Below are 27,826 nucleotides of genomic sequence, written 5' to 3'. Positions count from 1 at the left end.
ATGAAGTATTACAAAAAGTGATAGTAAATGTGGGAGCCCTTTCACCCCTGCAGAATTCCTGTTTTCCTAATTCTTTTCTGTCAAATTTTAATCTGCAGCACTTGTGAAATTTAGTTTTCATTGCATTGAATCCAGCATTCATAGACTGTCAGCGAAATGAAACTGTGGGTCTGTTCTATCAAACCTGATTTTCCTTTAGCTAATATCTATGAGCAGTGCTTACATACTTGTTTTGATAGCCTGAGAAGCGCTAAATGCCCCTGGCTTTGGTGACAGTAGAAAGGAATCCTAAACTGGAGCTGCTTTTAGCTGTTGAAGATGAATGGCTGAAGTGTGCCCTAGTATGCACATTCAGACCAGAGATTTTGGAGCTGAATAATTTTGTTGTAGTATCAATCTTTCTTTTCTTTGCTATTCCAATCTGAAGAGCCTACATTACCGGGCACTTGGAAATCAGAGGAAAAGAAATAACAATAGAAAACAAAATCTCCAGCGTATTGTAGGATTTTTTCCCCCCAGGTATCTGTGTAGTCACATCTGTCTGATCATGAGATGGTCTCTTGTGAAGTAACTACATTCTGATTACTTTTTCTTGTCTTTCCTTTTATTTTAAATCCTGCCTCGACAGAAAGCTCCAGGAGATCCGTCTCGACCTATTCTCATCCAGATTGCAGAATCAGCCTACAGGTTTGCCCTTGGTTCAGTTGCTGGAGGTTAGTCATGACTGAGCAAAAAAAAATACTCATCTTCACTGTTTGGGTTTTGTCTTCTTTGCTTCTACTCTTCTGCCTGCCATGTAAGTGTGGAAGGCTTATCAGTCTTTCCCTTGGATCCATGTCTAAAGTGTTTAAGATTGAAGGGGAAGGGGTCACCTGGTCTACCAGAGTTCTGGGATTTACAAACCACTGGAGTTTGCAGGTGCTCCTATCAGATGTATCAACAAGCCATCTTCAGAAGAATCAGGTTAATCATGAGGTAGGGCTAGGAAGTGCTTTTGGTTAAAACTGTGGAATGTAGTGTAATGCATCCAGAATGTATTGTGCAGAAAAAAGAGAGATACACCTGCTACTCAAGACGTAAATGTAGAAGGTGAGTTGCAGTCAAACACTGCAAATGCCAAATCCTGTTTCCTTACAGCTTGGTTTTTTTATTTTTTAAAAAATGTATTTTTTTAATTGATTGATTGATTGTATTTGCAGCTGTTGGAGCCACTGCAGTCTACCCCATTGATTTGGTAAAAACTCGAATGCAAAACCAGCGCTCTACAGGCTCCTTTGTGGGAGAGCTGATGTACAAAAACAGCTTTGATTGCTTCAAGAAAGTGCTGCGCTATGAGGGCTTCTTTGGACTTTACAGAGGTAAGGTTAAAAGGTGGTGTATACTAATGATGAGATACTAAGAACAGTTCAGTGGAACTCTGGATTTGAAAAGTTTTTTTTTTTTTTTGTTAAGACTTCATTTTTGCCTGGTTTGTGCTTTTGCTTCTACTCTGTTACAGGTGAAGAGTTAGTTTCTTCTCAAGTAGAACCTCATTATAGTGAGAACATTTCTGTAGGACCTCACTTGTCCTTTCCTTTCTCATCTGCAACAGGGCCACAACAGCAATTTCCTACAGCAAAAATAGGCTGCTAGTCAAATTTTCATTTCCTTGGCTGTCCTTAGTACCAAGAATGGGTTGTCCTCTTTGGCAAGAAGTTGGATCATCCAATTTCTTGGTTTATTTCAGTTGTTTCAGTGTTCTTTCTTATATGTTTTCTTTCTGTTTATTACCACAAAAGCAGAGAGAAAACAGGACACCTTGTTACTAACAAGATCTTTTTGTGGTATCATTTGTGACAGAAAGGTCTCTCTGAACCAGTTGCCTGGGAATAGTCATCAAGTTTTATGTTTGCCTCTTAGCTTGTCAGTGTTGAGTCAGCCAGGGAGGTTAACTGGGTTTCAACCCACTTAGCTTTATATATGTGACCAATACAGCCAAGGTATGAAATTAGCTGTTTCAGGCTCCCTTTGTAGTCAATGGAGTAAACTCCAAAACCTCATTTTACTCTGTTCAGGATGTAAAACATCTCCACTTTGGCTATCTTATGTCAGTACCTTCAGTCTTGTGTCAGTAACCACCTTTCAGTGGGCTTTTTTATTTACTCCTTGTCCCAGGTATGGTGTAAATTCAGCCAACACTGACATAGTCCTGGAGGACCCCTGGAAGTTTTTAAGGCCAGGCTGGATTTGGCTCTGGGCAGCCTGATCTGGTGGAAAGTGCCCTGCCCATGGCAGGGGAGCTGGGACTGGATGATCCTTGAGGTCCCTTCTAACCATGACAATTCTTTAGTTCTGTAATCATGAACCACTGCATGAGACTGCAGTTTTATTCTGTCACAGAGATAAAGCAAATTGTAGTTCCGATATCTCAGTTATGGAGATCTCTTGTGTTGCTTCATTTTACCCAGCTTCTTAGAAAGTTTGTATAACTTTTGAAAATAAGAGTATCATCATGACAAAAATGAATTGCTGAAGTCATTTGAGTCAGGAATGAAGAACTGAGGATTTCAGGAAAATATTGTTATGATTTATGATGTTAGGAAAAAGTTTTTTACAATGAGGGTGGTTGAGCGCTGGAACAGGTTGCCCAGAGGGATGGTTGAGGCCCCATCCCTGGAGATATTCAAGATGAGGCTAGATGGGGCTCTGGGTGGCCTGATTGATCTTGTTGAGGATGTCCCTGCTTGCTGCTGGGGGGTTGGACTAGACCTGTGGAAGTCCTTTCCAACCCCAGCGATTCTATGATTTGCCAAAGTTGAGTTTGTTAAACTGTGTGTGAAACAACATTAAAAGGAGGTGGTGTAGTACATGTGCATTCTTTAACATAAGACCAGAATTACTGGAGGTTGGCTAAGTAGCTCCTCTGCAAAGTACAGACTTGTAATTATTTCAGCACAATTGGAGATGGGAAGGCTCTGGTTGTTATTGACTGAGCTTGAGGCAGGTGGGTTGTTGTTTTTTTTTGAGGAGGCCTAATAATATAATACCAAGTATTGATGTGGTTTCTTTTTTAAGGATTTCTAACAATCAGACTCATAAAAAGTCCCACTTATTGGATAAAGAACACAATGTATTCCCTGCAAGTGTATGGCTGCTTCTTCCAGGTTACTGAAAGAACAAAAATGCACAAGTCCACTATTACCTGTTTTCTGCCTGATTAAAACTCCAGCACAGTGGCTTTTTCACCTGGGAAGAGAAAACAACAACAAACACCTCAGAAATGTCAATAGATGCGTTTTCTTAACTCCATTTGCTTGTCCTGTTTTTGGAGTGATTGTTTCACCAATTCTTGGGGAACTTCAGGAACCTATAGCTTGTCCTTCAGTTCCCTATCCCTTTTACCACTTTTCAGCTTTCCAAGCAGGCTTGAATAGTGAAATCTCAGGCAGTTTGGTGGAGCTGAACTTCTAAACCCAGGCCAATAATCTCATTTCTGGATTATATAGTAGGAGTTGTGTGATGGCAAAGAACACCATCATTTCAGAGACAAAGTGAGACCTCTGTTTCTCCAGATTCTCTGCTTAAAGGGCACCCTCATTCAACTTCTGGTTTTTAAGGAATCAAACAGAGAAAACTCCTTCCAAATGTTGAGTTTCCTCTCTGAAGCTCAGGCTGTTGTTAGCTTTCTAAGGAGATGATGCTGGAGAAAGTTGAGCAACTGAATGCAGAGTGAAAGATTCTGGTTAAGCTTGAGAGAACAAGAAAATGTGAAAGGGAAGTTTTATAGATTAGTGTAGGGACCCAATTTAAATTCTTACAGCAAGAGTGATCTCATTCTAATCTTAAATACTGTATTAGGTAAGACAAACTACAGACTGGATCGCTTTGGCTCGTAGGTAACTACTATTCTTTTTCATGCTGTGGTGCACTCAAGATGTGGAGGGGTTTTTCCACTGGAGGAAGGAGTAGTCATTGGTAGAATTCTCCTGCATAGCAGAATAATGATAAAAACCTTCCAAAAAAAATTATAGTAGAAACATTTGGAGCAGTTCCCTCTTTGTCATCATCTGCTACTGCGAGGAAGCAAGCAGGAATTGCAAACCCTGAACGCAGCCATTTCAGCTGATATTTTAAACACACAAGGCTTCTCTCCATCCAGTGAAGTGAGCTGATTTTCCTTTCTCCCCCCACCTTTGGTAATCATTATTTTATTCCAAATTTAAAAAGGGCAATACCACATGTTCTAACCCCCACCATCTCAGATAAGGATAAATTACACCATCTTGTGGATATAAAGAGAGCACTAAATTCTGTTTAGTGTCAGTTTGGTTCTAAGGATAATCAGTGTTTCCACTGAGGAGATACTTTGATATCATGAAAACCCAGCCAAACCAAACAACAAACACACAAACCTCTGGAGCATCTTTGTAATATGCATTGTTTCGATGCTGTATAGCTAGAGACACATAAAACATTTACCTCAGATGTACAGTCCTCAAAAAAAATGAATCTTTTCTCAGCATGGCTGAAAAGAATCCTCATCTCCTATCCCTATAATTTACTGTTGTGTCTACTGTTATACCTGAAATACATATTTAGAAACTGGCAGGTATTTATATATATGCAAATAGAAGAGATTTTTGGAAGCTTTGATTTGTCAACATCTCTTCCAGCTGATGAGGTCACCTTCATTTCTTAATATTCTTTTAATCAGAAGTCCACCTGATGAGTAGCAGAATGCTTCACAGTCTTTAGCAGTGTGTCGAAGTAGAGATTATTTCACCTCTGCTTAATCGAAATTTGATGGGAAATTTACATACCAGAGAGGAAACCTGAAACTGTTCAGTAGCCACTTCTAGAGGATGAAAAAGACAAGAGAAGCTGCAGAAGACTTTGTCATCTGTAATCATTAAGTGCCAAGGAACTTGTTAGTTTTATATTTCCTGCTGGTGCTTCTAGCACTGCAGTGGTTCCAGATGCTTTCTGATCTTTGATTTTAGTCTCATTTGTCATCCAACTTCATTATTGCTGATAGACTCCCAGTGATACAAAAAGACTGTGGCAAAAGCTTTCCTCCAGAAGTAGGCAATGAAGTACAAGCCTGCTTGTACCCAAAGTTCTGTCAAGGCACGAAATCGTCAAGAAATACCCCATTTACCATGACAGTGGTGGAACACTGTAACTGTTGCCCAGGGAGGTAGTTGAGGCCCCATCCTCGGAGATATTCAAGGTCAGGCTGGACAAGGTTCTGGGGAACCTGATCTAATGGAGGGTATCCCCTCTGACTACAGGGGGGTTGGATTAGATGACCTTTGGAGCTCCCTTCCAACGGAAACCATTCTGTGATTCTATGATTTCTCCTCTGAGGAGCTGTGCTTGAGTGGAAACTGGTGATTCATTGTCCAATAGTAATTTCTTACGTGAATCCCGTCAGAGAGAAATTCATCAGTGTTCTTTTATTGCCTTTCTATCAAAGGTCCAAATGGTTTAAAATATTTTACTCTCTGCAGTTAGTAAAGATAAAATCACATCTGTTACACATTGTGAAATTGAAGTTGCACTGTTAGAGGAGAGAAAAAAACACTTTGGCCAAATCTTTTTAAAGTTGATGGATCACCTCACCTGGGCTGGATGGGCCATTGTGTGTATATTCCCAGTGTGTTTACTAACTTGTGTGATGTCACCATCTGAATGGAGCTCTTGGTGCTCTCTCTCATACATACCCTCATCTTTCCCAGAGACCCCTGCTACCACAGTATGTCAGATGTGGAGTGGTACATGGTAATTGCTACTAAAAAGCCTTTCCTGTATAAAAATGGGCTGAATAACATGTTTGCTCTGCACTATACCAGCAGGCTGCCTATGTGCAAAATGTTATTCTCTGGTGTTGTAAGATGCATGCATTTCTAAGACATTGACAGGCAGTTCTAAGCCTGTCACACAGACTCACAGAATTGTCAGAGTTGGAGGGGACCCCAAGGATCATCCAGTTCCGCCCCACCCTGCCATGGGCAGGGACACTTTCCACTAGATCAGGTTGCCTGGAGCTACATCCAGCCTGGCCTTAAAATCTTCCAGGGATGGGGCTTCCACCATCTCTTTGGGCAACCTGTTCCAGCATCAGTGTATATGCCACACTGCTGATCTGCTAGTGCACAGGAGCACTGAAAAATTCCCACTGTGTCAGGATAACCCCATGAGAAAAATAACACTCGTGTGTGCCCCTGAGGTGCTTTATTCTTCCTTCATCATGTTCAGAAACCTTTCAACAGTGCTTGAATGGCAAGTGGTGATTCATTGTCTGATAAATTACTTATGTGAATCCTGTAAGAGAGAAATTTGGCCTCCCATGAGAAGAGAATTTAGTTTTGATGGTCATAACGTATAGAATGCACAGGTATCACTTACAGATAACTTAATTACATAGGTATGAGAACAAATGAAGAGTCTGCCTACCTTCCTGAAATGGTGGAGACAGTAGGACTAGCTGGTATCTGGCCAGGATGTAAAATGTAGAATTAAAATGAATGCTGCCTTCTTTAGATGTTCAGCCTGGAGAAGAGAAGGCTCCGTGGAGACCTAATAGCAGCTTTCCAGTACCTGAAGGGTGCTACAAGAAGGCTGCAGAGGGATGTTTCCAAAGGCCTGCAGTGATAGGACCAGGGGCAATGGTTTGAAATGAGAGACGAACAGATTCAGATTGGATGTTAGGAACAAGTTCTGCACCATAAGGGTGATGGAACACTGCAACAGGTTGCCCAGGGAGGTAGTTGAGGCCCCATCTCTGGAGATACTCAGATGTTCAGGGTCAGGCTGGACAAGGATCTGAGCAACCAGATCTAGTGGAGGATATCCCTGCTGACTGCAGGGGGGATGGACTAGATGACCTTTAGGGATGCCTTCTAACCCAAACCATCCTATGATTCTATGTCCTGATCTAGCTGGAGATGTTCCTGCTCACTGCAGGAGGGTTGGACTTAGATGACCTTCAGAGGTTTCTTCCAACCCAAAGCAGTCTATGATTCTATGCTCTCTTGCAGTAGGCATACACAGCATTATCTGTAATTAAACTTGGAAAGTACTTTTACACCATAAAATCATTTGTAAAGTAGAGAGAGGAAAAGAGAATAATACTCTGGGGGTTTAATTGTTCAGTTTGGGTTGTTTGGGGCTTGTTATTTGTTTGTTGTTGTTGGTTTGGTCTCTTTTTTTGTTGGTACTGGGTTGTTTGGGTTTTTGGGGGTTTTTTTTGGTAACTACCTATTCTATTTAATAATTCTCTTCTACAGTTAAGTTTCATGGAAAGTTTTGACCCATTCAGATCTGAGTGCAAGAGGAAGGGAGCAGATGGGAAAAAGAAAACAAAGCCTGTGCCAAGATAAACTTGTTTTTCCTGAGATTTTATGAGTTCCTTTTGCAAATGCAAAGAGTTGGGAGCTGAAAAATGGCTAAAAAGCCATCTTCAGCTCAGCTGAGTGAAAAGGAATTTAATTTGTCCTGTGTTTGTACAGACCTCCAGCTGGACTGTTTTAATAATTTTATGTCTTGATACTTCTAGAAATTTCTTTTTCTGCAATTTATTTGGTAAGCTATGACTTCAAAGCCATGTTGTATATAGCTTAAGTGTAGTAATATCTGTATATGTGATGTCAAAGGGGGTCTGCACCAGGAACTCCAGGCAGGATGATTTTCTCCTACTTCTGAAAGGGGTCCTAATTTTATTATGCTGCTGAATGCTGGCAGCACCACTCTAGCCCCAGGCTTAGTTGGTAAGCTTTGCCTATTTTTAGGTCATGTCATCCAAAAATTGACAAAATATCGACTTTTCACTTCAAACAAGTGAAGCTGGCAGTCAGAGATTCCCACTTCCAGCTCTGTGGTGCATCACTTCCAAAAAAAGAGGAAATTCCATAGCTGGAAAGAAAGCTGCATAACTTCCTTTGTTTCAATCTGGGCAAAGAGCTTAAGAATGCAGTCATACATGTTTGAATGTTTTGCATTATTTTGATTCCTATCCCCTTGGGTCCTGCCATCTGAGGCTGTTTTTTTTAATCCCCAAAAAAGGTATTTCACTCATGATTTTTGAAGTGGGTGCACCATGCATCTCACAAAATTAATTAGGAAGTCCTCCTTATACTGTGAAGGTGAAGAAAATAAGAGTTGGTTTAGCACAGGGTGCTTGAAACACAGTTGGCAAATCTGCCTGTAAATGAAAAGTGACCTAATATCGCTGATTTCAAAAAAGCTAAAGAAACAAATACATAGAGGCAGTTGTAGCACTTGAAATGGTAGCACAAAGTTTAATCTCAAAATGGAATGTTTAAGTGCTCTCATTAAATATAATAACATAAAATTGCTGTCAGAATTGCCCATTTCTAGGTGGTGATCTCTGCATATATTTGTTGATTTGTTTAGTTAATACCAAGTTACTCGATGCACTGAAATCTCTTTCCGTGTTACAGGTCTGTTGCCGCAGCTATTAGGAGTAGCACCAGAGAAGGCCATAAAACTTACTGTAAGTTTGCAAATGGATTATTTTCACATTTCTCCATGTTGTAAAATCCATGTAATTACAATTAGCAGGCTAAAAGGTTTTTATCCTTAATGTGTCAGCAGCGTGGCAGAAGGTACTCCATCAGTTTTGCTTGACATCAACTTAATTATCAAAAGCACAAAGCAACTGTTTATAATGGACTTGTGAGCACTGCAAGTGACATGCGAGATATATACAGATATGTTGGGATAGGGAGATAGGGGAGAGGGAGGGAGAGAGAGAGAGGAGAGATACATTTAAGAATCTTACTGAAAACTTAATTTTTGGACTCATTCCAAACTATTCCAAGCTCGTTAGACTTGTTCAACTCATCTGCTAGTTGTAAGTAGCACAAGCCTTTGGTTTCACTTCTTAGCAAAAAGGAATCATCATTTATTTATAGGGCTTGGAGAGCTTTTGTTTTTATATATCCACATGTTTAATCCTAGTGCAACAGGAGATAATGTCATAGGAACATATAGTGAGGTGTTGGTAGGAAAGGATTAAGAGAGGAACTTTTATGCATGCATTTTTTCCCCCTCTAAATGTTTTACTTCTCTAATTATTACTTCTGAGCGATTTTAAGGCACTTAAGAATTTCTTGTTATAACCCAATCACAATGTATTGGTTATTCACCCACAAGCTACTATTCACCAGGGCTAATATTAATGCATTTTAAAGACTAGAAAGGTGCTTAATGCTATTAATTGAATTACTACTGCATTAAAACTCACTCTTGAACATTCTGATATGAACTTCAAATTATATTTACATCTGTAAACCCAGCCAGCATTTCCTAAATGATTTTATCATTAGTTTTCCCACCAGAATTTTATCATTCAATAACTTACTCTTGAACATTCTGGTACGAGCTCGAAACTGTGTTTACATTTGTGCACCCAGTGAGCATTTCCTAAATGGTTTTATCATTAATTTTCAGATCATGATTATATTATTTAATAACTTACTCTTGGACATTCTGATACGAACTTGAAATTGTATTTGCAATTGTAAAGCCAGCGAGCATTTCGCAAATGATTTTTATCATTCATTTGCAGGTAATGATTTTCCTATTTAATCAGCCATTGTTATCTCACTAATGAATCTTTCAATTATGCTGCAGATCTTTGTGCAAAACAAAGCCAGAGCTTTACAATAGTTCACATAAAATCTAAGATTTGTTTGTTACCTGTTAGTTTGGTGGCTTCGTGGCTGCTGTTTGCATTTTCAGTGGCACAGAATTTGCAGCTGATGAGTCTTTTCTCCAACCTTGTAATTTGTCAGCTTTCCTAAATGCTTGTGGTTTGTTTTGTTTTTAAGGTTAATGATTTTGTGAGAGATAAGTTTATGACTAAAGATGGCTCTGTCCCATTGGCCGCAGAAATTCTTGCTGGTGGCTGTGTAAGTACCTTTAATTTCCTTCCTATGAGATGAATGAATGTGCAGCGTGTTAACTCCAGGGACTAAGACTTCTGTTCAACCACAGATCTGGTTCGAGAGCAGACTCTGCCAGAGCATCTCACTTCTTTCCTAGATAGGCCATCCCTTCTTGATGAAAGGGTAAATGTTACTCTGCATCTTGCCTTTTAACTGTGCTGTTTAATTCTCGCCTCTGAGACTTTTCGTTTCCTTAATAACGAACGTGTCTTTTATTCATGTTGGCTGTAGTTTATGGCCTGAAGAGGATTCATGCTAACCTTTCCAGAAGTTAATAATGAGTTGCTGCTTTGTGGCACCCACTCTGCCACGTCACTTCTTTGCTGATGTGTTATTGCACCCACTAATTTTCACTTTTTTGCAGTGATACTGGCTTTTTGAAATGGCAAGGACTACTCATGCTTCTTTGAGTTCCTAGCAGACGTAGGCTGGGTGATATTAACTCTATACATAATGCATTCCTGAATGTAGGCTGTACTTAAAACCCACTAAGGTTTGGGGGTTTTTTTTAAGAGTGTTTTGCTTGCACAAAATAGTATCTTAATGACCAACTGGCGTATTACTGGGTAAATGAAAATACTTCACGGTTTGGTCTAGTTCTGTCTGTTCGTATTACAGCTTATTTTATCTGGTATATTGATTTTGCTCAAGCAAATGTAAATACTTTAGGTGAAATGAATAGTTGTTCAAAGACCAGTGCACTTCACAGATAAAGAACACTGTTTATTTAAACCAGCTTTGATCACTGGGGCAGAGCAATGTTGGTGTATTTTCAATCTGTCTTTGTTTCTGCTGTCATAAGACAGATGAGGTCACATGTTCAGGCAGCATCTACCTGTGTCAAAAACTACAGCAAGCAGCAACTTAAAAACAAATGCTTGTGTCTTAACCTCAGTAGGTGCAGATATTTTGTGCTGTATGTGCTTGCAGAGAGTGTGCTATGATTATTTGAGCCTCGGGTGCAGTTGCAGGCTGAGAAGCCCTGGCTTTCTGTAATTCTCAGGAGATGGGGCAGAATTTGGCTGCTGTCTCACTGCTCCTTCTGTTTGATCACTGACCTGTTGTAGAGTGCCAGGTAGGATCCCCTTGTTCTGTAACTTTAGGAGCATTCAGGGGAGAGAAGAAAAAAAAAGAAGGGGAGGGAGAGAAGAATGTGGGTCTCTAAAGCCCTAAATAAAAAGCATGCCGTAAATGAAGGGAAAATGCAATAAAGTGCTTGCTGAGTAAAAGAAATATTTGCCCCTTACACTAATAAAATGTCTTATGAACATAGCAGCCATGGAGAATTCAGCAACATTTTCATTTTAAAGTGTCATTTGATCTAGAGTTTTTATTTTTACAGACTGCTGTGAATTTTTTTTAATGCAATACAAAAAGCACTCTTTACAGAGACCTGTCATTCAGGAGAATGCTGCAGCAAGCTTTTTGCCAGCAGTTCATTGTGAACTAAGAGAACTGCTTGAAGAGAGAGGTGCTTTGAGATGCATTTTAAACCTCTGTAAATGTTGCCTTTTCGTATTTGCTGTTTGAAATCTATCTTAGCAGCGAGATGCTGCACGAAGTTGTAGCAGTGGATGTGTGGTGGCAGAATGCCTCGACTTTCCTTCTAACTGGAATGCTCCACTTAAGGGCATAGCCTAGTGCCAGGTAGATAGGTTGCAACTTGTCTTTTCTGCAGGTGGCCTTTGGGCTTTTTTCTTTTTCTTTTTTTTTTTGGTAATTTTAAACCCAATTCATACTAGCAACAGAGACTCTCATTATAAGTGGTGCCTTGTGGGGTTTTTTTGGGGGGTGAATTTTTCTCTCATGGTCTAAATACATGCATGAAATATGGGATGCCAAAGACAAACTTGTTGCTGTAGCTCTCAGTGTTGTACGGGCCTGACTTTATGTCCTCGTTTAAGCTGACAGGAAAGCTGTGGTTGCAGTGTGGAAACACTAAGGATGCTGTTGACTGCTTTTGACAGTTTTCAAGCTTTGGGCTTTTACCTCTTTTCACAATACAATAGTCACTTCTGTGGGATGCGAAAAGACAGGAATGGAGTTTAAAAAGGGGCAGCCAAATAAGATGAATTTTATCCAAGACACCTACCCTATCACCTTTCTCCACTCTCCACGTCTTAATTCTCAGCTGTGAGTTTTGTTCCAAACACAGATGTTCAGTTTTCCTTCTCCAGTGCCTCTTTCCTTGGAACGTATGCATTGCTCGTGCAAGGGCTGTGTGCCGGGATGCCTGTGAGATTTTAATGCTTGAAATACCAGCCCTGCCAGTACTGTGTAGCATGAATAGCTAAGAAAGGGAGGACAGAGCTGATACTTGGATGGTTTGGGTTGTTCAGTAACACAAAGGGCTTTGAAAGGGTCAGTATCACCTGAGTAGCTCCACTCTGCTGTTTGCCCAACCATTGCCAGGCGTTGACTTTTAAGTCCCCAAGGACTTCGCTTTGCATCATAATTACTGAGAATTAGTACACATGGCTGACTTTTGCACTTGTAACTAAAGCTGATTGTTTCATTGAACAAGTCTTTTTCTGTTTTGTAAACTGTTTTCTGTCCTGAAAAAAGAAAAAGGGGGGGAAAAAAAAAAAGAAAAGAGAAGAAAGAAAATAGATCTTTTACTTCATGACCTGGTGGCACTTAGTTCAGTTAACAGCCTGTTTCATAGCGTTTTATTATGTGAAGATGAAAGTGATAGGTTGGTTTGAGATTTATTTTCCTTTGAGACCCCCAAGAATATAATTAAAAGTGTAACCTTTATGTTTTCCTACGGAATCTTGAGGAGGGTTGTTAATGTAAACGACAAACTCCGAATTTCCAGCTCTTTTGTTTGCAGGACTGGGGGATTTGTTACCTATAAAAATATCTGTAGCTTCCAGATTTGCACCGTGCCTGACACCCCCCATGAACTCTGCTCTCTGCTGTGCTTTTAGGGCTCTCATGACTCGTGCAAATCCTATACAGCCTTTATCATTATGAGGCTAGTAAAAAGCTTCAGTTCCAAGACGTAGTGGAATGATACTTTAGAGCCAGGATCTGCTGAGCATCTAAACCACAAATCTGACGACCCCCTTGAATGAAAAAGTGCACAAGTATGCTAGGTTTGATTTCTGCTAATGCTCTGACTTACCTTCAGGGGTTCTTTAATAAAAGGATGTTCCAGGGTAAGCTCTAAGTGCAACTTGAGATTATGATATTTTTTTTTTGTAATAGCAATAATCTTGAAGTTTTTGTAAGCTTTTATTTTTTTTTCCACAGTCTTCCAATTCATTTTCTGTTTTAAATAAAAAAAAGTAATCACTAGGCATCCTGAGCTGAGCTGCTTGCTTCTTTTAAACTTAATTCACTTTAGGGCATTTGTCAAAAAAGCTTTTTTTGTCAAAAGCAATGTAATTTTTCTGGGTACAGGAGCACTCATCAGTCTTCTGTTTTGATTTATATTAACCTATTGAAAACTCTGTAAACGTGCCATAGATACTATTTTGGGGGGAGGCTGAGGTTTCTACCTTGAGCACTAAGTTGTTTTCCTTAGTTCCTTAAATAAAGTAGTCCCATTTTTTGTAATTAAAACAAAACAATAAAATTACATTTTTGTGTCTGGCAGTAACCAGGAAAGAGCTGTGAAGATGCAAAATAAAGAATGATCATAAACCACATCGAAAATGCTTAGAAAAACCAGAAGTATTCTAGCATGACTCCAAAGCAATAGCTATGCAATATGTGTTGCCTTCTCTGTCTGTAGTAATACAGTTAAGCTTAATTTTCAGCAAGGGAAAAAAGCATTCTGCTTTATTAAGCTTTCCTTCTGCTCTCCCTCCTCTCCCCAAGCACACACACACACACACACACACACATTCTTTTCCATCCCAGCTGCTCAGTGTGCGCTCACTATTAGCCAGTCTCAATCGTATGGCGCGGTACAATTACAGACCCCGTACAGATCTGCTTTTATTTAAGTTGTCAAGACAATTTGAGGCATATTTCTGGAGACTTTATGGGAATTGTAATAAAGTTAAAACATATTGGACCTGCTTGGACAACTTCAACTCCACTACGGAATGTTAGCTACGGTTAAGATGGAGTTCGTCTAGAAAGCGCAAAAATCCTGCCCAGAGTGAATTTTCCTGAAGGACTCTGATGTGAAATTCCAGATGAATTGTGCCAAATAACTAATCCAGTGCAAATAGTTTTGTTAATCTGCTTACAACATTTCTATTTCAGAGAGTAATAAAGATAAAAGTCCACAGCTGAGCTGTGTTGCAGTGGAGGTAGAGGGTGTGTGGACTGCAGTTCCCACACTTCTTACTGCAAAAATGCAGGCATTTCAAAGTTGTAGACTAAAGGACGGTTTCGTACTTACTTTCATTATTCAGAAACCCAAATCTGATCAAATTCTATTCTGTTTGGCAAGGAAAGCTGAGCATAAGCCTTCATGCTTACCTTACTTTCATAAGGTAAAGTGAAAGTAAGCATTACGTATGCCAGGGGATAAAAAATAATCTCTGCCTGTATGTCTGAACAAAAGAGCCAACTGCTGTTGCACAGGAAAGTTTTGCTGTGGTTTCTTGAGACAGTTGAGTGATGATGGTCATCTTGATGGTTGCTCAAATTTAGCTTTGAAAGCAAATGGCATAAATCTCTTGAACAGATTTATTCTCAGAGGTCTCCTCTCCCTGTAGCCAGGAAATCTTCACTTCCATTCTGTTCAAGAGGAGCTCTACCTGCGTCGGCACATCCACATTTCTTGTTTAAGGAAATGTTCACAAGTTCCTAACAATTTTTTCCCCTCTCTTGATTAAATTAGAATCCATTTTCTTTTAGCATAAAATTTATGTTAAAAGTCTACTTAACATAATTAATATAATGTAACAGAATATACTGCAATTAATTGGGTATTTTTAAAGTGTAGCTTTCTCTTCTGAACCACTGTAATTGGAGTTATTTTCAGTATGCCGAAAATTAATTTCAACTAACTGAACCCAAGAAACAACCCAGCTAGATCTGGACTTAAATTTAACTTCACACTTGCAAATCTCTTGTATTTCAGCACTGCTCTGCTTTAATTGTCTCTGATTAATTTTCAGCTAATTTTAGAGCTAAGCCTTACAATGGAGTTTGGGAGGACGACACAGAATAACATGATAGCTCTTCCAAGAGGTTGTACCACAGGTTGGGGAAGTTCCTGTAGAGTTCCTGCTTGGTTTTGTTTTGTTTTGTTTTTTTGACTTCACCCCACATTTCCTTGCAGGTTTGGTTATTTTAGAAAGCAATACAGTCTGCTGAGCGTTCGCCCAGTCACACCAGTTTAATCTGGCCTTTCCTGAAGCCACTAAGGAATTGAGCAGAACATGGTTTCACTCTGTTTTGAAATTTGCTTTTGGATTAATTTAATTCCTTTTCCACAGGTATTTTCCCATAACGAATCAGAGATGTTTTCCACTTTTCCTTCCTTTTCATTTCCTTTCTCCCCTTTTAAAAAAAAAAAAGGAAAAAAAAGAGGGAGGTAAATTTTGAGCTGTGAAAGGAGGATAGGTTCAGGTTAATATGTTTCTAATAGCAGACCCTCACAATGCTGAATTCTATAAAAGGCCTTTCGCCCCCCCAGACAAACATACTTCATATTCTTTCCATTTTCCATTTTAAATGTATTTTTCCCCTATTATAGTTGAGATATAATAATTTTCTGTGAACATACATTGCAGTTTAAAACATGTATTTGACAGCTTCATTTTTATCACCACATCCTTTTCTTTCATGACTCCTTTCACTGGCAGTAAAATATTTTTGTGTTTACCATTGCAGGTTCAAAAAAAAAACCACCCAAAAAACTAAACCAAGAGTAAAACACAAAGCCTTGAACTCCAATCAGGAGTTAAAAATCTAGCTTTCTATGAGAAATAAGAAGATATTTATCATATCCCAGTAATTTATGATGTGACCAAGAAATAATGGCTCACAGTGTTAATACAGCTACCATGCCTTAAGACTTGAAAGGTCTGTAAATCATTAAATGATTCTACAACTAGTCAAAATAGACAAGTAGAGCAGACAGAGCCAAATGTTAACATATTTGACAAGTCTGTAAGTTAATTGCTTTTATAATGCCAATCAAGTAGGCTCCACTTTGATTTTTTGGCTAGGCTTCTAAGAACTGAATTACCTATAACGTGGAAAATATCAAATCCACAAGGTAATTATTTTTCCCCCCTCACTGCAGGCTTGGTCAGTGCTTCTAAACAAACCATCCTCCTGTTTGTTTCTGTTTGGCCATCATAGAGCAATTGTCACAGGTTGTATCTGAGTCTTGCAAATCAGTCTGTGCTTCTCTTCCTGCTAATTGTAATTTTAGTTACACGAGCTTCTCCGTGAGCCTTCGGAGGAGCTTACGTCTGTGTTTTATGTACACTTGGATGTTAACAAGGCTGTGATTCTAGCAGCCCTTGCTGGTTGAGCTGCCCAAAGTAAAACTGCAGCCAGATCAAGAGAACGCTGTCCTTGGAAGACAAGGATTAGCTGGAGAGAAACACAGTTCTGCTTGAGCAGCATGAAAGCTGTTTCTGTGCTAGGCTGGTCAGGGTAGTGAAAAGCAGATGATTGAGGGCTCAGGAAATCTCCTCATGATCTGAAGAAAAGGTATTTACTAGATGAACTCCTATTGCTGAAGGGGGCTATCAGACTCCTCTATGGATAGGACCACAGACCAGAGGAGACAAAACAGCATGAAATGGTTTGTCTGGGCTTTTGAAGCCTGCCTTTATCAACAGAAGATTTAACATAGAACCAAGCTTTGAGAATCCAGCCTGCTTTGCCCTTTACATACAGCACCACGTCATGAAGGTTGTTGTCTTTGAAAGCTATAAGAAAAAGTCACTTTGGACATATGTCTGTTAGTAGCTTTGCTGGGAGCAGACACATCCACAGTGAAATCAGCTCTGCAGCAGCTCGGTGTAATTCATCTGATGCTCTTGGGATCAGACTTTTGGAGGCCGTTTGCAGCACTGCGGTGGCACTCCGTAAATCTGGCTTCTGCCTTAGAGTTAGTATGTGGTTTTGTAGTAAATCATTGCATAGTTCTGTGTTTTAGTTGCCCTTCATTATGCAATGAGGATAGTAATTCTTTCATTTTTACATCTCTTGAGTGCATTTTTAATTTAGGTGTTTTGGTTTTTTTATGACAGGGAACAATATTTTGTGTATCTGAGGCTCAGCACTTTTAGGAAGGTAGGCTTTAATTAGGATTAATGTGTCCTAGCTAATGCACAGGAAAACAAGCTGCATCCAGCAAAGAGTAAGGGAGTGGGACAGTGCCTGATATTTAGTGTGACTGAGTGTGATCAGCAGTGGATTGAACGTTTTGGAACTTGCACCTGCTTGTCTTTTTTGTCAGGTGAACAAATAGCCCAGACATTGTAGAAGCTTTCTTTTGCAGAGGTTGTTTATGGATAATTCTATAATAGGTTGCTTATGTGTTTTAATGGTTGCCATTAATTGCCATAATTGCTATCCCTGGGTGATATTGTTGGGAAATATTAACACTCGAATAGCATGAGTAATCTTTTCTTCATCCATGAAACCTTAAAAGGGGATCTGTGACAAGTCAGATGAGCTGTAGAGGAAAGATCTAGGCTGACCTTAAATGCTTTTAGCTGAGAACAAGAAAAGGGCTATGATTTGAGGTAGGTAATATGGTTAGTTAAAGGCACAAGAGCAGGTCACTAGTGATGAAAGGAAAAGAATCTAGTACTTGCCTCTGGTATGGAAAACACAGAATTCTCTTCTGGAATTGCAAGCTGTATTCTCATCAGAAGCTACACTTGAAGCTTTCAAATGGAGATGTGAAAGCCCTAGGACAGTTGGGTCTGGCGAGCTCATTTCTTATCTAATCTCATAAGGGTACAAAAAGCAGTTCCATTAAAAAGAACAGGAATTTCTTGTCTGAGAGTAATGATGGGGGTTGCAAATCTGTTTATTTTCCAGGAAAGTTTATTGCAAGGTGATTTGAACATATGAAGAAGTAGAAAACATTCTTATTTCTTAAGCAGTTGTTATAAAACTGTTGTGTGGTTTCTTTGTTCACTGCGCAGTGTGGGTTGGTTTTTTTTTCCCCATGGACAAAAAAAAAGTTAAAATAGCTCAACTGTTTCTCTTTCTCCCTTCTGTTTAGTGAGGGAGGAAAGAGGAGGCATGTGACAGACAGTGCTGTATTACTACTGTACAAGGCTATACTGCCATCGAGAGGTGTTGGGTGATATCATACCAAGCGCACATCTGAAGAGCTCCAAAAATGAAAGGGGGAAGCGGGGGGAAAGGAGCTTGTTTTAAATAATTTCATGTTTATGGGTGCATAGCCAGCTGGTAAAGCACACTGACCATTTAATAGGCATGCATATTTCTAGCTATGTAATGTATGAGGGGTTCTTAGATGGCAGAGGTATTTTCCTTTTATTTTCTTGCTGTACTTCTGAGACCAGAAGTGCCTGTGATGAGGTCAAATGTTATTTCAGGATATGGACCCTTTGTAGGCCCTTACAGGTGTAAATATCTAGTGCAGTTTTTATTTTAATCAGGTGATAGCAACTAAAACCAAAATACATTTGCTTTTACACTCTGTTCATTTATTTCCTAAAAAGAAAAGAAAGACTAGAAGAGATGCCAAGTAAACCAGAGCTGAGGGCATTCACGTTTGTAACTTCAGTCTAGAGAAGAGAAGGTCCCAGGGAGTTCTTACTGTGGCCTTCCCATGCTTAAAGGGGGTTTATAAGAAAGATGGGAACAGACTCTTTAGAGGAGCCCTTTGCAACAGGGCAAGGGGGGATGGTTTTAAACTAAATGTAGTCTGAATCTCCCCTCTTTTAAAGAAGAATTTCTTTATGTTGAGGGCGATGAAACACTGTCACAGGCTGCCCGGAGAGGTGGTAGATGTCCCATCCCTGGCAACATTCAGCATTTTGGATGGGGCTCTGAGGAACCTGGTCTAGTTGTGGATGTCCCTGCTGACTGCAGGGGCCTTGTTTTAGGTGATCTTTAAAGGTCCCTTCCAACCCAAACTATTCTGTAGTTCTATGATTCAGTATAGAAAAGCTGGTGTTACTGGAAGCCATCTATATTAAACAGCTGATGAAGTTGATTCTTGTGACACTTAGCAGGGAAATCATTAAGTGTGAGCAACCTGAGCTTAAACTGTGTTTTGTCTGGCTAAAATCAAAATTCAAATCCTGACCTTTGGTAGCATATTTTGAAATTTTAGAATGAGACAGACCTTTAGCTGCAGAAGTTAGCAAAGAGGGTAATGTTCTTCAGCTTCTGGCCAAAGAGAATGAATGAGCAGGGTGATGTGATGTGCTGCTGATGTTTTGATTGGTTTTGGTTTAGGTTTTTTCCCCCATCACAGTTTATACCAACACCTTGAAGAGACTGAAGGAAAAAATAGATTGATGAGATTTCTTTCATGGTACTCACTACATAAAAACTCAGAAAGAAGACAAAAGCCATGCTTGTGATTTATGCTGCTGGTTTGGAGATCAGGATATAGAGAGACTCTTAGGAGTTGGGTGGGATGCACACACTGGGCATGCAATTAACCTCTTTACCTCAAATCCCCTTCTTGTAAAACTGGAGTCATTGTACTTTCCTCACAGGAGCACTGGGAGGAAATACCATTAATATTTATGAGATTCTTACATCCTATGATGATGAATAACACAATAGGAGTTACCAGTACTAGACAAGCAAGAAATAATTTCATTAGAGAGTATAGTAGCCAACTCCTCTTTCCTTCCCCCCCGAGTTTGAGAGTAGGGAGCTACAGTTACCAGCATAGATGGTTAAATAACAGAAAGCTCCCCACTAGGCAGCTGTGCTTGTTACTGCTAGAACTGGCTCTGCAGGGCTGATAAACCAACCTTCCTCTCCATCACAAAGCAGGCAGGTGGTAGAAACCCTCCTACCGAGACCCTCTCTCAGGTATTGTCAGGCTGATCACTTTCAGTTATTCATTGTTTGATTTTTGGAGTGCATCTTTGATCAGATTCAGAGGATGACAAAGGTTGTTCAGGGAGTCCTGGCCTAGCATCTGGACAGTTTTGTGGAATGACTTCATTGGAAATTTCCAGAGTCCTTCTTCAGACCTGCATTGTGGGCAGCCAAACCAGCAATCTTTTGAGTAATGCCTGGTGCATGCAGGTCTCAAGTGCTGTAAAAATGTTAAGGCAGTGAGGTGGGTAACTAATAATATCCCCATTTTTCTAATAGCAAGCTGAAGCAGAGGAAGTCTTGGGTGATTTACTCAGAGCCACAAATATCTAATGCTGCAAGTTCGTGTCACAGAATCACAGAATGTATTGGGTTGGAAGGGCTCTCAAAGGTCATCTTGCTCAATGCCCCTGCAGTCAGCAGGGACACCTTGATCTGATTTTGAATGAGAATAAAAGCAAAGCATTTCTGCAGTCAAAGAAATGGGAAGTACTTCAGTTGCTAGCAGATGTAACTGTTTATTTTTGCATGCCCAACCTGGATGCATCTCCTGATCTAGTTGGAGAAGTCTGCAACACAGGAAGGACATGGTTTAGTAGTCATGTGGTCTTGGGTGACAGGTTGGACTTGATGATCTTTGAGGTCTCTTCCAACTTTATTGATTCTATGACTCTATGACATGGACCTGATGAAGAAGGTCCAGAGGACCACAAAAGTGATCAGGGGACTGGAGCACCTTTGTGAAGAGGAGAGGCTGAGGGAGCTGGGGTTGTTCAGCCTGGAGAATGCTCTGTGGAGACCTAATAGCATCCTGCCAGTACTTGAAGGGACCTACAAGAAGGCTGCAAAGGGACTGTTTCCAAAGGTCTGTAGTGATAGGACAAGGTACAATAGTTTGAAATGACACAAGAGCAGATTTAGATTGGATGTGAGGAACAAGTTCTTTGCCATGAGAGTGCTGGAACACTGCAGTGGGTTGCCCAGGGAGGTATTTGAGGCTCCATCCCTGAAGATATTCGAGGTGAGGCTCGACGGGGCTCTCAGCGACCAGATCTAGTGGAGGATGTCCCTGCTGGCTGCAGGGGAGTTGGACTGGATGACCTTTGGGTGTCCTTTCCAACACAAACCATTTTATGACTATGTTGTGATGGTGTGCAGAAACACTTAATATTTGTAACTGTAGACCAAAATACTTCTTATATAGGAATTTGTAAGTCACTATGAGGACCTTTCCAGTTTGGGTTTGACTTGGTTTAGTTTTTGTTTGGTTTTTTTTTTATCATGGGAGGCCAATGGCATCCTGGCCTGCATCAGGAACAGTGTGGCCAGCAGGAGCAGGGAGGTCATTCTGCCCCTGTACACTGCACTGGTTAGGCCGCACCTCGAGTACTGTGTCCAGTTCTGGGCCCCTCAGTTTAGGAAGGATGTTGACTTGCTGGAACGAGTCCAGAGAAGAGCAACAAAGTTGGTGAGGGGCTTGGAACATAAGCCCTACGAGGAGAGGCTGAGGGAGCTGGGGTTGCTTAGCCTGGAGAAGAGGAGACTCAGGGGTGACCTTATTACTCTCTCCAACTACCTGAAGGGAGGTTGTAGACAGACGGATGTTGGTCTCTTCTCCCAGGCAAGCAGTACCAGAACAAGAGGACACAGTCTCAGGCTGCGCCAGGGGAGGTTCAGGCTGGATGTTAGAAAAAAGTTCTATACAGAAAGAGTGATTGCACATTGGAATGGGCTGCCTGGGGAGGTGGTGGAGTCGCCATCACTGGAGGTTTTTAGGAGAAGACTTGACGGGGTGCTTGGTGCCGTGGGTTAGTTGTTTGGGCGGTGTTGGATTGGTTGATGGGTTGGACGCGATGATCTTGAAGGTCTCTTCCAACCTGGTTTATTCTATGTATTCTTTGTATTCTATGAGTAAATAAGAAGAAAAAAGCCAATGTTTGTTTGTTTGTTTGGAATGCTTACTTAATAGCTTTCATTTTGAGTGCAGCCCTGAAGTCAGCGTATGTGCCAAGTAGTTTATCAGTCTAATTTCTGATGGCGACAGGGATAGCAGTTTTATACGTACCAGGATTCTGGTTTGGTGTGAAAGCAGTTAAATTAAACTGTGCCAATGTGAAAGTCAAACCCAGTTGAGCTACACTAAAGCCTGCTTTTTTTTTCTTTTTTCCTGGTCAAAATAGGAAACATTTGGGATATTTTGGGGGTTATGTAAAGACTTTAATTTGTAACCACACTGTGTATGCTCAGCCTAAGTGGCAGGCAAGAGTAGCTATTGGTGTGATTTGCCCTTTCTTCAGCACATTATTTAAACCATATTACTGCTCGGATTTTGTGTTTGGAATGATAGTCAATCTGAGCTGTGATTAATTCCTGTACCGTCGGGGTGATTTAAAAAAGATGTGCCCTCAGAGTTCACATGCTAGGCATGGCTAGATGCAAGTGCTTTTAAATGCAGCTTAGTGCATTTTCATACAGTCATAGCATGGTTTGGGTTGGAAGGGACCTTTAAGATCATCTAGTTCCAACCCTCCTGCCATAAGCAAGGACACCTCCTGCCCGGCCAGCTTGCTCAAGGCCCCAGCCAACCTGCCTTTGAACACTGCCAGGCTTGAAGCCTCCACAACTTCTCTGGGAAACCTGTTCCAGTGCCTCTCCACCCTCATGGGGAAGAATTGCTTCCTAATGTCCAGTCTCAGTCATGCTTCTTTGCCCTTTGCATAGCTTGTGTGTTTTCAGAACCTAGAGAATGGCACAGCTGTTAGGTCACAGAATGAAGAAATGAACAGAAATTGTAATGATAGTATTGAATTTGGGCCTGATGCAGTTGAACTGCTTTACTCCTTCCAAGTTTTGGGGGTTCTTGTTTCAGATTTTGGTTTCCTTTGTTCACTTTTTGGTGTTCTCCTTTCAAATTTTGAGGTTTTCCTTTCAAATGCTTAACTTGGGATCTGCCAGCCTAGCAGAAAGGTTATGTCTCACATTGAGTAACTGTGTATGAGATGAACTTTAGGAGAATAAGCAGGGAGTCTTTCCAAATCAGTTGAGTGATGTCTTCCCAACAAATGGAGAGAGATGTGTTAAAAATTCTTAGCAGTTCTTGATTAATAGAATCCTTCAATCTGTAAACCACGTCTTCTTTGTTTCCTGGTGTTCAAATAATGATGTGGAGCTCAGACTCTGGAATCAAGCAGCATTTAATGGCACTGAAATAGGTAGTTCAATGGATTAAAAAATCCAGCACATTATACCTGCAGTTCTGGTCTTAGGAATCCATGTGTTTTGTTTTATGAACTCATGAAAAAGCTTCTGCCAGACATTTACTCCTCAAGAAAGTCTGAGTACTGTGTCCAGCTCTGGGGCCCCCAACACAGGAGAGACATGGACCTGCTGGAGCAGGTCCAGAGGATGGCCACAAAGATGATCAAAGGGCTGAAGCACCTCTGCTATGAAGACAGGGTGAAATAACTGAGGCTGTTCAGCCTGGAGAAGGGAAGGCTGTGGGGAGACCTTATAGCTTATATGGGAAAGGCACCTGCAGGAAGGCTGGGGAAGGACTGTTTAGAAGGGCTTGGAGTGATAGGATATGGGGCAATGGTTTGAAATGAGCAGGGTAAATTTAGGTTGGACATCAGGAGGAAGTTCTGCATAATGAGACTGGTGAAATAGTGGAGCAGCCTGCCCAGGGATGTGGATGAAGCCCTGTCCCTGGAGACATTCAAGATCAGACTTGATGTGTCCCTGGGCAGACTGACCTAGTTGGAGACGTCCCTGCTGACTGCAGGGAAGTTGGACAAGATGAGTAATCTGTGAATAATGTTTTCACTTCCACAGTACTGGCATCTACATCTCAGTTTCTTTACTCAGTAACTAATTCTTCCTTTCACTTCATTACCTGCTTTACAGTATTCTCAGCATGTCAACATTGCATAAATTGGTGTTGGTGATTGTATCCTTGCAGCAAGAACTGTGCTAGTGTCTGTCTGATGTACTGCAGTGTCCTGCAGTGGCTGACCTGCTTCCTCTGTTTTCCCTGACTGGAGGAGAGTGGAAGCCTTGTGAGCTTCAGTTTATTAACTGATACTAAAACTTTTGTCTGCTGATAGCTTGACTGACTGCAGCAGGATTAACAGTGGCTTCTCTTAAAAGTAACAAATGATGTAATGGCTTAATGCACTGCCTTCCTCTTCTAATTTCAGGCTGGAGGTTCTCAAGTGATCTTCACCAATCCACTGGAAATTGTCAAGATTCGACTACAGGTGGCTGGAGAAATTACCACAGGTCCACGAGTTAGTGCCCTCACTGTATTGCGGGACCTGGGCTTCTTTGGTCTCTACAAGGTAAGCTTTTTAACAGATTAGCATGGCCTTAAAAGCCATTTGTAATCAAAACATCATTTCATTGTCCTCAGAATCTTACCTAGGTGAATGTAGTTGCTCTAAAAACATTCATTATTTTGTGGTACTGATCTTTTATATGAAAAGGGAAAAAATTGTCTGAAGTTTTTTGAGCGTGTGGCTCTTGTGGATTTGACTAAGATTCCCTTTCTCACTTCAGCAGGTGTAAGTATTGTTCATTGAGCATTAGCTTGTGATCTCTGGTGTAATTCCTGATTCTGCCCTATGGAATAAGAAACTTCTTTTCAGCTGCTTCATGATACAGAGCTTACAGTTTTGAGGCTGTGCTTTTGCTCCTCTGTGTTTGATTCAGTAACTTTCCCAGATGTCATTGTTAGTTTGGTGAAGGGAATTAATTGCAGCACAGTAAGAGTGAAGAAATACAGACAGTGGGAGCCTAGCATAAAAACAAACTTGCCCTTGCTACTTCAGGAGAGCATTGCCACAAATCACATCAGGAAAAGCTGCTTTTCTGAGTGCATGCTGCCAGCTCTACAATTCTGCTTTCTACAGGGCTGTCCTCACATAGCTGTGTAAAGATAGGTTGACCGGAGCAGAATTAGAAACATCTTCTGTTGAATCTAAGAGGATCTGTGCTGCAAATAATGTAAAGGTTTAACATACTGCCTTCTACTTCTGGGTGAAGGAGGCTAGGTATGGGGGAGTATGAAAGCTCTTGGAGTACTTTGAGATAGCCACTGCACATGGTATTGAAACAAAAACTGTGATGAATGCCACACACTTCGGAGCACCATGTGGTGCTGCTTCAGTTTCTGCAGCCTGCTTTTTGGGTGGGAGCTTTTCCATTATCCATTTGTCCCAGTATTTCCAGTGCAGCAGGCAGTATTCCTCTGTGTCTTACTTCCATCATTGCAACTGTAAAGATGCTTCAAAAACACCAAATGAGCTTCTTAGCCCTGAAATTCCATCTCCAATCCTTTAAAATCGTTCTGTTACCATTACAAAGTGGAGGCCTGCCTGGGAGTAGCTGTCTGTATGTTTTGGCCTGGAGAGAAGCTGCAAGTCTGAATAGGATTTGGTGGGGAGTTGGTTTTCCCTCTAAATTGACTTGCTAATTTTTTAGGTGTTTTACTGAAGCTGATGCTATTGTGTCAGCTCCCAGTAAATGGCTTTATGGTGTTGCTCAGGTCAACATTTACAACTGAAAACACGGCTATGGTAAACAGCCTGCACCCCTGAGGCTGTGCAGGAATGGAGGGCAGCTACTGAGTTTTGCTTGACCTAGTAGAAATAAAACTTAAAATGAGATTGAATGCTAAACTAGTGTAGTGAAATGAACATTTTTTTTAGGTTATTTTTGCTCTTGAACTTCTCTTGGTGGCTGAGCAAAAATTTTGCTACATTTTCCCCAATTTTTAAATGGTCATATTATGAATTACTTCTCTTTTCTAGAATAGCTCCTTGGTGAATATTTGTAAGGAATACACCTGAACAGGAGCTGGTTACAGCTCTGTGTGGCCTTGAAACAGGCAGTTATTTAACCACAAGCTACACAGTTTTGTTGCTTCCTTCATTAAATCCATTTATCTCCACAAAGAAAAGCCACAGAAGGGTTTCAACTCTTTTGTTGTCTCTGTCTCTCTCCACCCCTCTACTCTGCTCATTGTGTTCATGTCCTTTTGTACAGAAGCATAGAATGGTTGGAAGGGACCTTTAAAAACAAAGGGATGTCCTATGTATTTTTTCTTGTTTTCTTTTAAATAGTTGTTAACCCAAATTTCAAATGTAATCTTTCATCTCGTAGTTGGTAACAACATTCCCTGTTGTCATTTGGGTTTGATTTGGCATGGCTTGAATGTATGATCTTTCTTCCCCCTCTTTTTTTTCTTTCCCTTTGGTTCCAAAAGAAAGTAAACCCAATAAAAATTAAGTCCTCTGCAAATTAAGTACTCTGTCAGCTTTTGGGTTGAGCCAGCGATGTTCCTCCTTTTTCCACTTCACTTGTTAGAAATTCTTGTAAAGCTGCTGTAAGAATGGCTTGCTGTAATTTTCCACAGCAGTTTCCACCACTGACCACCCAAATAATTCACTTCTGATGTCTGGATTAATGATACCAAGTTGTGTCACTGGAAAGAGTGAAGATGGGTGCTGTCTACATTTAGAGAGTAGAATCCTAGAACAGTTTGGGTTGGAAGGGACCTTAAAACCCATCTCGCTCCAACGCCTGTGCCACAGGCAAGGACACCTACTAGGCCTCATTGCTCAAGGCCCCAGCCAACCTGCCTTTGAACACTGCAAGGCTGGGAGCTTCCACAACTGCTCTGGGCAACCTGTTCCAGCAGTACTGGAGTAGGAGTACTGCCTCAGCAGTAGGAGGAGCTCTAAAGAGCTCAAGATCCTCTGTTGCCTACAGAATTTCCTTAAAGATGTTGCTTTGTGGCGGAAAGGAAGAAGGATTCCTGATGTTCAGCTGGTGAAATCCATGAAGAGCAAAGATGAATGGTTTGCCTGCAGTGCCAGCAGTGGAGAAAACAGGCTTATAAAGATAGAATAAAAGGAGGGATGTCACATAATGATGGAGCCCAGAAGCTGTGATGCTAACTTGAAACTAATATTGCCATAATGCTATTTTTTTTTTAGATGGGAGCCCAAATAGTTTAAGCATTTGGGTTCTTTTTTGTCGTGATTGAGAACGTTACAAGCTCACAGCAGACCTGAAGTGTTTCCATTGCTTGTCAGTGTAAGTTCTTCTGTGTTGATGTTACAAACCTCTGACATCAGTCTGCTGCACGCTGAGATTTCTGCCTCCTGCTCCACTCCGGTGTCATTTCCTTTACCACATTGCAAGGACGGCAGTGAACAGGCTTTATTCCCAGTTCAGAAAGAAATCATCTCGAAAGCTGTTCTTAGCACCATAGATCAATCCAGCACGGTCTGCTTGGTTCTCATGAGCCTTCTATGCTGAAATTTGGGTGAAAATTTGTACAAGTCCATATGGCAGTCAGCAGGGAAGAATCTGCTTTCATTTAATATAACGGGTGCCAGAAGATGCAAAGAATGGCATATGTCAGTCTTGGCTTCAGGAGGCAAAGTCCTTCCTGGACACTATGATCTTCAGAGGTCCCTTCTAACCTCTACCATTCTAAGATTCTATGTTTAATGGCCATGCTGGTGTTAGGTTCACAGTTGGATTCAATGAGCTGAGAGATTTTCCAACCAAAACAATTCTTTGATTCTGTGTCTTAAGAAGATCTTCTACTTGTTGTTCGAATGCTTACATTTTGTGTCCATTTCTACCTAGGAAGCACTTTCTGTGGATTCAAAAATAAAATGCCCACACCCCACCCCCTCCCCAGTAAAGGAAATCTCAGTGTTCCAGTCTTGCATTAACAGGGGAGACCAAGGCAAAGACAAACAAATCTTATTTGTCAACAAATTGACAGAAGATGTCAATCTTATGTCAACAAATTAGCAAAGGAAATGCTGTGTAACCCCTTTTTGCATCCAGCTGAGTGAATCTTACATTGATTAGGATCATAATTATCCCAGCAG

The 27,826-nt window shown here is 40.8% G+C and overlaps 1 protein-coding gene across 5 annotated transcripts in view; it reads left to right on the top strand.

Moving 5' to 3' along the window:
• Positions 1–27,826, top strand: part of SLC25A13 (solute carrier family 25 member 13) — a 111,171-nt gene that overhangs the window by 62,272 nt on the left and 21,073 nt on the right. For all 5 annotated transcript variants that reach the window (XM_054161102.1, XM_054161103.1, XM_054161101.1 and 2 more), the window contains 5 exons: positions 629–713; positions 1,200–1,358; positions 8,442–8,494; positions 9,834–9,914; positions 24,116–24,256. In XM_054161102.1, the coding sequence (XP_054017077.1) occupies positions 629–713; positions 1,200–1,358; positions 8,442–8,494; positions 9,834–9,914; positions 24,116–24,256 (519 nt within the window). The remainder of the gene's footprint in view (positions 1–628; positions 714–1,199; positions 1,359–8,441; positions 8,495–9,833; positions 9,915–24,115; positions 24,257–27,826) is intronic.

This window comes from Dryobates pubescens, chromosome 4 (assembly GCF_014839835.1).
Source record: "Dryobates pubescens isolate bDryPub1 chromosome 4, bDryPub1.pri, whole genome shotgun sequence".
NCBI lineage: Eukaryota > Metazoa > Chordata > Aves > Piciformes > Picidae > Dryobates > Dryobates pubescens.
The sequence above is the reverse complement of the archived record's forward strand: the minus strand, read 5'-3'. Positions and strand labels throughout refer to the sequence as shown.